A 9438-nucleotide genomic window follows, 5' to 3' on the forward strand; every position below is an offset into this window, starting at 1 on the left:
ACAAATGCAGTTGGTTTGTTAATTTTCTCTCATTTTAGTTCACTGATCATAGATCAGAGGAGCTTTATGGGATGGCCTCTTGTCCATCTGTCATTCGTGTAACTGTAAGCACAGGTATATTATCACCACTCTAAGGGTTTGCCATGAAACTTTACACACACATCTATCACATGGTCTAGTTGGTCTTAAGAGAAAATGGTGCTGCTTCAACATCCAAAATGGTCATTACATGATGGTGTTGAAAATCTTTTTATTGCTACTCCTCCTGACTGGTTTTCGCTACAAGACATCTTATTATATCTGGTCAGACCTAAATGGATGGTGCTGCTCAGACATCACAGTGGCCATCTGGAAAATTTCATTGTTGCTGCTCTAAAGTGGAAAGTCATATTGACATGTGGTTTCAATGCAAGACTTTTTATGCCTTTTTGGACATAATGAAAATGGTGCTGATCAGACATCTAATATGACCACCACTATGGGCATCTAGACAGTCTTCTTATTGCTGCTTCTCCAGAATGTTTGGTCATATTAACTGTATGCTTTCACTTAAAGACATTTTAAGATATTTAGTTGGTCCTAAATGAAAATGATGCTAATCTCATATCCAGTATGGAGGGGACCCCGAGTGGCTGAGTGGTCTAAAGTGCTCACCATTCCAGATCACTGCCATTTCAACTCTGTCTGCGTGGGTTCAAGTCTCAGGCTCGGCTAACGTGGGTATGTGAGAAAGCTTGCTATTAGCTTTTCTTGGGTTGGGGTTCTTCCCGAGGTTTTCCAGGGTTCTTCCTCCATCAGTTATACTGGCCGCCATATATAGTCAATCTTGTGCTGAAAAATGGCATTAGACCCTACAACAATAACAACAACAACAACATCCAATATGGTCATCATGGTGGCAATTGTGAAAATCTTGTTACCCCCCCCCCCCCATGAATGTAAGGTCATATCAGCATGGGTTACAGAAAATTCTGTCAATCTAACAATGAGGATGACTGCTGTGGCAGCCATCTTGAAAATCTTGTTTCACTACTTCTCATACATAGAGAATGAAGACAAAGTACTTCAGTCAAAACAGTAGCTGATTGGTAAATACATAGACCTGAAAATACAAATTAAATGTGTTCATATGTTTTAATATCACTGGAAAAGGTTTAGCATTTTCTTATGGTTCTCAATGAAACAAAATAAATGCTTGTAACATTTGTTTCTTTGATGTCAGTATTGTTAGAAGTGTGATGACAGTGTCATTGAATACGTTCCCACATGCCTTTATTTTACATGGGTTTTCTGTGTCAGGAATACACAGGAATAAAATTAAAAATTCTCTCAACGCACTACATTGTGTGACTAATTACATTCCTGTCTGGCTTTTTTAGCATGTGCTTTCTGTGTCATACATGCATGAGAACGAAAGGAAAACTTCTCTCAAATAATGCACTATATTGTGTGACTAATTACATTCCTGTCTGGCCTTTTTTTAAACATGGGCTTTCCATGTCACACATGCATGAGAATGAAAGTAAAACTTCTCTCAAATAATGCACTATATTGTGTGACTAATTACATTCCTGTCTGGCTTTTTTTTGACATGGGATTTCTATGTCACACATGCATGAGAATGAAAGGAAAACTTATCTCAAATAACGCACTATATTGTGTGACTAATTACATTCCTGTCTGGCTTTTTTAGCATCGGCTTTCTGTGTCATACATGCATGAGAACGAAAGGAAAACTTCTCTCAAATAATGCACTATATTGTGTGACTAATTACATTCCTGTTTGGCTTTTTTTTAAACATGGGCTTTCCATGTCACACATGCATGAGAATGAAAGGAAAACTTATCTCAAATAACGCACTATATTGTGTGACTAATTACATTCCTGTCTGGCTTTTTTTACATGGGCTTTCTGTGTCATACATGCACGAGAATGAAAGGAAAACTTTGCTCAGGTAACCCACTATATATTGATATGTGACCAGCTTGTTATGGATACAAGTCTGAACAATTACTGTACTCTAGTCCTGCTACAAACTGTACAGACTCAAATCTGCCATCACATAATTTAAAAGCAGAGATGTGTCTATACAGTTTGTTAGGAGTAATCAGCAAAACCAACTACATAGACCCTGATATGTTGACACATTAGGACCTATGTTCTTGCAGTTGGACTCAACTTATAGGACTCACAGTACTAATTCAACTCCAATAGTAAACATACGGAAACACTATCATATTCAGAATTCAATAACTTAAAATTTCTGGGTGCTGATGACGAGATTTATAATTCTCCATGCACATCTAACCTTGGTGCAAGCTTATGTGTGGAGAACACCATATGAGCCGTGGCATTTTGTTTATTTACATGTGCATGAAACACATGTTATTGATTCTGCACCAAATGAATCAGGTGCTACTTTCTTTATTGAGTATTCCTGAGTCAAGCCTGTAAAAATACTAAAATTGCATAGTAGAAATTTGTGTTTATTTTTTTAAAATTACATATAGGATAAGCTCTCAAAAGATATTTTTACTAAAATTTTAATTTTCATTATTAACCAATTATGGACCACCAAACCCATAAATACTCTATTATTTGTTCACCCATTTCTAAACTGGTTCACAGTTCTTCCGTATAATTAGTACCGTGTGTCCTGTAAGCAAATATGTATTGTATGAAACAAACATGGCACTTTCATTTCCATCACAAGTTTTAGGTTTCATGTAGCCTATTACAGGATACAAAAAATGTGTAACTGATGAAGTGGCTAATTAGAGACAAATGCAGATTGTAGAAACGTTTTGGCAGTGACAGACTTGAATAAATTCATTTAGTACATCTTCAGGCTGATTTATCATTCTGTTCATTTGAAGTACAGACATGGCTCCAAGGCATAAATGCAATTTATCTGGAAAATCTCAGTTAGATATTCAGTTTGATAATGAAATTATTTTCCTATATTCATAAATTATTTCAGGTACTAGGTTGTACATGTAACTCATTTTATTTTACCGTATTCATACAGTATTTCAGTTTTGAGGTTCACAAATAACTCATTTTATTTTACCCTATTCATACAGTATTTCAGTTTTGAGGTTCACAAATAACTCATTTTATTTTACCCTATTCATACAGTATTTCAGTTTTGAGGTTCACAAATAACTCAATTTATTTTACCCTATTCATACAGTATTTTAGTTTTGAGGTTCACAAATAGCTCATTTTATTTTACCCTATTCATACAGTATTTCAGTTTTGAGGTTCACAAATAACTCATTTTATTTTACCCTATTCATACAGTATTTCAGTTTTGAGGTTCACAAATAACTCATTTTATTTTACCCTATTCATACAGTATTTCAGTTTTGAGGTTCACAAATAACTCAATTTATTTGACCCTATTCATGCAGTATTTCAGATTCAGTGTTGGAGGAATGACAGATATAGCAGAGATTAAGGGACATAGGTAATCTTTCTTCAGTAATATTAACTAGAACAGAAGATGTCTACATTAGACATTCTTGTTAAATATAAATTTTAATCTTATTATTATCTGTATATGGTCCCAGATAAAACAGTTGATAAACTCATTTCATTCTTTTTCATGTGTTGCAATATCAGGTCATGTAATATCATTTCATGAATTTTCTATATCATGAACACTCTAGTAAGATTATCTTTACAATATGTAATGAACACTCTTGTAACATTATCTAGTTACAATATATAATGAACTCTTAAGATTATCTAGTCACAATATATAATGAACACTCTTAAGACTGTTTACAATATATAATGAACACTTAAGATTATCTAGTTAAAATATATAATGAACACTTAAGATTATCTAGTTACAATATATAATGAACACTCTTAAGACTGTTTACAATATATAATGAACTCTTAAGATTATCTAGTCACAATATATAATGAACACTTAAGACTGTTTACAATATATAATGAACACTTAAGATTATCTAGTTAAAATATATAATGAACACTTAAGATTATCTAGTTACAATATATAATGAACACTTAAGATTATTTAGTTAAAATATATAATGAACACTCTTAAGATTAGTCACAATATATAATGAACATTCTTAAGACTGTTTACAATGTATAATGAACACTTTTAAGAATGTTTACAATATATAATGAACACTTAAGTATAGTTAAAATATATAATGAACACTTAAGATTATCTAGTTAAAATATATAATGAACACTTGAGATTATCTAGTTAAAATATATAATGAACACTTAAGTTATCTAGTTAAAATATATAATGAACACTTAAGTTATCTAGTTACAATATAAATTGCACTTTTAAGACTGTTTAGAATATATATAATGAACACTTAAGATTATCTAGTTAAAATATATAACGAACACTTAAGATTATCAAGTTAAAATATATAATGAACACTTAAGATTATCTAGTTAAAATATATAATGAACACTTAAGATTATCTAGTTAAAATATATAATGAACACTTAAGATTATCTAGTTACAATATATAATAAACACTCTTAAGACTGTTTAGAATATATAATGAACACTTAAGATTATTTAGTTAAAATATATAATGAACACTTAAGATTATCTAGTTAAAATATATAATGAACACTTAAGATTATCTAGTTACAATATATAATGAACTCTTAAGATTATCTAGTTACAATATATAATGAACACTCTTATGATTGTTAACAATATATAATGAACACTTTAAGATTATCTAGTTACAATATATAATGACCACTTAAGATTATCTAGTTAAAATATATAATGAACACTTAAGATTATCTAGTTACAATATATAATGACCACTTAAGATTATCTAGTTACATTATATAATGAACACTCTTATGATTGTCTGTTTACAGTGTGCGATGAACATTTGTTAAGATTATGTGTTTACAGTATATACTGAACACTTATTAAGTGAACACCTATTAAGTTTGTATATTTAGATTATGCAATAAATATTCTTGTTAATATTATGTGTTTACAATATGCAATGAACACGCTTGCAAGAACTTGTTTAAAAATAACCAGAGAAGTCTATCCTTAACTAGCCATGTGAAACAAAATATTTAAATTTTTCAAAAGATTCAAGTTATATCAAATTAATTTTAGTGCTTTTCGAAATAACAATCAAACAGGTTTAATTTCCTCTTTAATTTTGCTAAATTTACTGTAAAAATTAACAGATTTTTATTGTTGAGACTTCTTGATATGGTTTTAAAAAGAAAAACAGCTTTTATTGAGAGAATTGTTAGTTATACTGGATGATTTACCATAAAGTGAAACATTCAGTTAATGCATTGGCTCAGATTTGCAACTCTATTAATGTTTGTGTCTCTTTGATCCCAGCCATTGAAAAAACTATTGTCTTTTGTTGTGTTGAGAAGTTTTTTATGCTTCTACTCTGTGTTAATCAGAGACTTGACGTGTTGCTTTCAGGAGAACATATGTTGGAGCCATGCCTGGCAAGATGATTCAGTGTTTGAAGAAAACAAAGACAGAGAATCCACTTGTCCTCATTGATGAGGTGAAATGTTAAATTATTTGATACACTTATCCTTACTGAGAATGTAAAATATTAAGTACAGAATTAAATTTGTCCTGATCTGTGAGGTGCAATATTATGTAGATTATTCAGACCATTTGTCCTGATTGATGAGGTGAAATTTTAAGTACAATATTCATCTAATTTGTCTTAATTGATAGGTGAAAAAATACATACTTTTAGCTTCAGGTGTTATAAATTATTTTCGTTTCACGGTTTCATAATGTATGTTTTAAAAGGTTGGTGTACTCTTGTTTTGCAATAGTGTCATTTGTACAGTTCATACTTTCATTGAAGGTTCATTGCAGTGAAAACAACAAAAATAATTTATATTTTATACTCATTTCACATACCATGTGGATGGTATTTTGTACAGACTTTTGGTATTTTACCAAGGAAGGTCTTAGAATGGTCTCCAGATTAAGAAAGAGGTAATTTATATTCCATAAGGTCACAGAAAGTTAGTTGCTTTCCTTTTCTCTACTTTCCAGACAGGATGTATATCTATGGTCTCTTTCAGGATTAAATGGGAGTTGATTGATGGAGGTACTTATTTTAATCAAACATGCCGGGTAATCCAGGCTATTCAAAGTGTTTTTTTGGTGACCTTTTCCATTACAAATTAATGAGTGGTGAGATTTTGAAAATGTTCCATCTTGCGTGGCCACCACCACCAATCCCATTTATACCTGAAGCAGCCTTTGTATTTAATTTAATGGAAGATTTTTAACCTACAAAGAAAGCCACCTTATTACTGCCCTTTCCTGCATGTTTCTTCGCGAACATTTCGACTTCGCAGATGTGATCATTATTCTTGTAATTAAATAATCAAATACAAATTACATTATTCGCAAATTCCATACTTAAACACATATTTTCAATTGGCATATGAATTTCTGACAATATCAGTGGGAAGACATCAAAATATTATTTAAAAAATCAGCTGTTATTTGGCCATATTGTTTATAAATATATGTGCAAAAGTTTAAATAAATTCAGACCTGTTTTTTATCATTTCTTTTATGGCTGATTAAAGTTTATGCTTTAAAATTTGAATTCTTTTAGGTGGATAAGATAGGTAAGGGATACCAAGGTGATCCAGCCTCAGCTCTTCTGGAACTTCTGGATCCAGAACAAAATGCCAATTTCCTGGATCATTACCTGGATGTCAACGTGGACCTGTCCAAGGTATAATTAGTTTCATGCCAGAAGAAAGTTAGTGTACCTGCTATTTGAACCATGTTGGATTTAACTTTCACAGTCTGCTGTTAACATGTTTTGAAACATGTAGTAAAACCCATGATAACGTTACTGGTTTGGTCTGAAAATTGCTGGGTTTGAGCTGTCAGGCAGGTGGCAGTTTTAAATGGTGCAGATTTAGTAATGATTTCAATCTCAGTATGAATGTCATCAACATCGTTTTCATGTGTAGGGCAAAGTATACAATGTTATGGCCATGTTTGTTCATTCATCTGTCTGTCTTTCTATTATCTACTTGGTTTCCATGTGATAACTTAAATTCTACTAATTCCTTCACCAAGCTTTGTAGGTGTCTTACCCTATAACACTTTTTGATTTGGAAATTGAGAGTCTAGTTTGTTAACAGATGCTGCACCCAACTTTCATGCAACTTCAAAGGTCAAAGTCACTGACAAGCCATGGCAAAATTGTTTCTATGCAAGAACTTGAGTTCTGCTTATATACCTTCACCAAACTTTACAAGTGGGACTGCCTGTATGAGACAGAAAAAGCATTGTTTATTTGAGGGGCCATTAGGTCAAGGTCATCATGAGGTAAGAAAAGTAAAATGGTTTCTGTATAATAACTTCATTTCTGCATGACACCTTTCGCCAGAACCTTAAGGCAAATTACTCATGATGATATCAAGATGCCCATTGATTCATTTTACATCAGAAAGTAAAAAGTCAAAGGTCACTACAATCTGCTGAAGGGAAAATAAGTTATGCATAATGAGATAGTGAAATATATCAGTGGGAGAAAACAGGGCAATGTCACTTTTGGAACTGCTTTCTTTTCCCATTTAAGAAATATATCTCTCCTTAAGTTTATTTATTCAAAATCTGTATTTCCATATTTAGTCGTGTTTGTTTATTCTGCTGTCTGTGTGTCTCTCTCTCAGAATGAACAAATCTTAAAATGTATCAAGACTGCAGATCCTGTAGTATACATTTATTTAATCAATAATAAGATACATTAGTAAATGAACTCCAAGGAACAAAATGTAGGCTTCAAATATGAACTTTTTTTAGTGTTCAGCAAACGAATCCTGCAAATTATTAGTGACTGAACTGTCATGAACTGTTACTGTTGGATATTCTGTTGCCCATACAGTATCGTATGCCTTCCCAGGGCCAAAAGTTTATGTTTGAATGCAGAAATGAAGTAAATAAAGAACCAAAATCCTTGGAAGTAAATTCCTTAAATTATTAGTTTCAAAACTTTCATGTTCTGAAATATGTTAGATGTGACCACTCTTTGAGTACTCAACCCCAGCAATGTTCATTGTATCGGTCTACACAAGAAATGTGTTAATAAAGAAAGACATCTTTATTTCATTTAAAATTAGTCATTGACAAAATACATAATTTGTGTCATTATTTTTACAAGAGAAATTTGTGAAAAGGTCACTGTCCCAAAATTATTGTAAATTTCAAAGCTCCTTCATTGATGTAGTAATGCAGACATCAATCTCATTGGCTCAGAATGGAGACATACTCCATGCAAATTGATGATTTTTATCTTAAAGATGATAAAAAGAAAATCTACATGTGTTTTTTAGTCTAAACCTGCATTTCTTTAGAAGATATATGGAAATACTTGAATTGTGTAGAGGAAACATTTTGTATAGTTGTGAGTGACTACACCAGTTGTGAAAATTCAATTTTTCCCACTTCACTCATAAAATATTTCCTTACATCATTTTCCGTTCTCCAAAAAAGTGCAGATACATTGATTACTCACTGTAGTAGCTTTAACAATGATTGATGAAGAACATGTGACTAGACTAATTAGACTAGTTTGCAAGATTGATATCCTTGTATTCTTCCTTCAAGGTGCTGTTCATTTGCACAGCTAATGTCACCAGTACCATTCCAGAGCCTTTGAAAGACAGAATGGAACTGATTGAGGTTTCAGGCTATGTAGCTGAAGAGAAACTGGCAATAGCACAGGTAGGTGGATATTGTAGCTCACCTGTATAATAGTCTTATTCACATCTTGAGTGTCTGATTGCCATCTTATGGATACAGTGCTCAATTTTACTAATCTTTCTTAATTGGAGCCATAGAACTGACCCTCATTACTGTTAGAACAGACATGATTTTTCCATTTTAAAGCGGAATTCCGCTTTTCTCCTGACTTGAATCAGATTTTTCTTGATATAGTCCGGTTTTTTATCTCGTCTCCGATCCGGTTTTGTAAAAATGGTCTTTATAGTCCCATTCCGCAACAACCCTTGTAAATGATTCATTCAGTATATTAGAAAGAGTATTCTGATTGGTCAAAGGTTTAAATTCATCCAGTGAATCTTCGTGTAATGGAAACTAATGGCATAGGAAAGAAGAATTATGCTTGCAAAACATGGCATACCGAGTTGTTGAGAGAGAACATGATGCAAAAAGTTTTTAAAAATGCATGGGAATGGCTGGAGTGAAAGGTTGATGGAAATTTAGTTGGTCAGTTTATAAGAAAACTGAACACTAGAGGACTAGCATTTTGTGACCTCTGCAAGAAAGGTCTGAATTACAGTAATTGCAGTTGGAAGAGTTCGGAACAGCACCTACAAAAGAAGCTGCATATGAAAAAATTGAAGCTCAGAAGGCATCTGGAAAAAGTGCG

The 9438-nt window shown here is 32.3% G+C and overlaps 1 protein-coding gene across 1 annotated transcript in view; it reads left to right on the forward strand.

Moving 5' to 3' along the window:
- The window catches only part of LOC149801776 (lon protease homolog, mitochondrial-like), a 138220-nt gene that overhangs the window by 94168 nt on the left and 34614 nt on the right, over nt 1-9438 (forward strand). The window contains exons 14-17 of the mRNA XM_089956844.1: nt 3415-3470; nt 5475-5562; nt 6646-6768; nt 8655-8771. Coding sequence (XP_089812970.1) covers nt 3415-3470; nt 5475-5562; nt 6646-6768; nt 8655-8771 — 384 coding nt within the window. The remainder of the gene's footprint in view (nt 1-3414; nt 3471-5474; nt 5563-6645; nt 6769-8654; nt 8772-9438) is intronic.

Source organism: Sinohyriopsis cumingii, chromosome 4 (assembly GCF_028554795.1).
Source record: "Sinohyriopsis cumingii isolate HCF-2022 chromosome 4, ASM2855479v2, whole genome shotgun sequence".
NCBI classification, from domain to species: Eukaryota; Metazoa; Mollusca; class Bivalvia; order Unionida; family Unionidae; genus Sinohyriopsis; species Sinohyriopsis cumingii.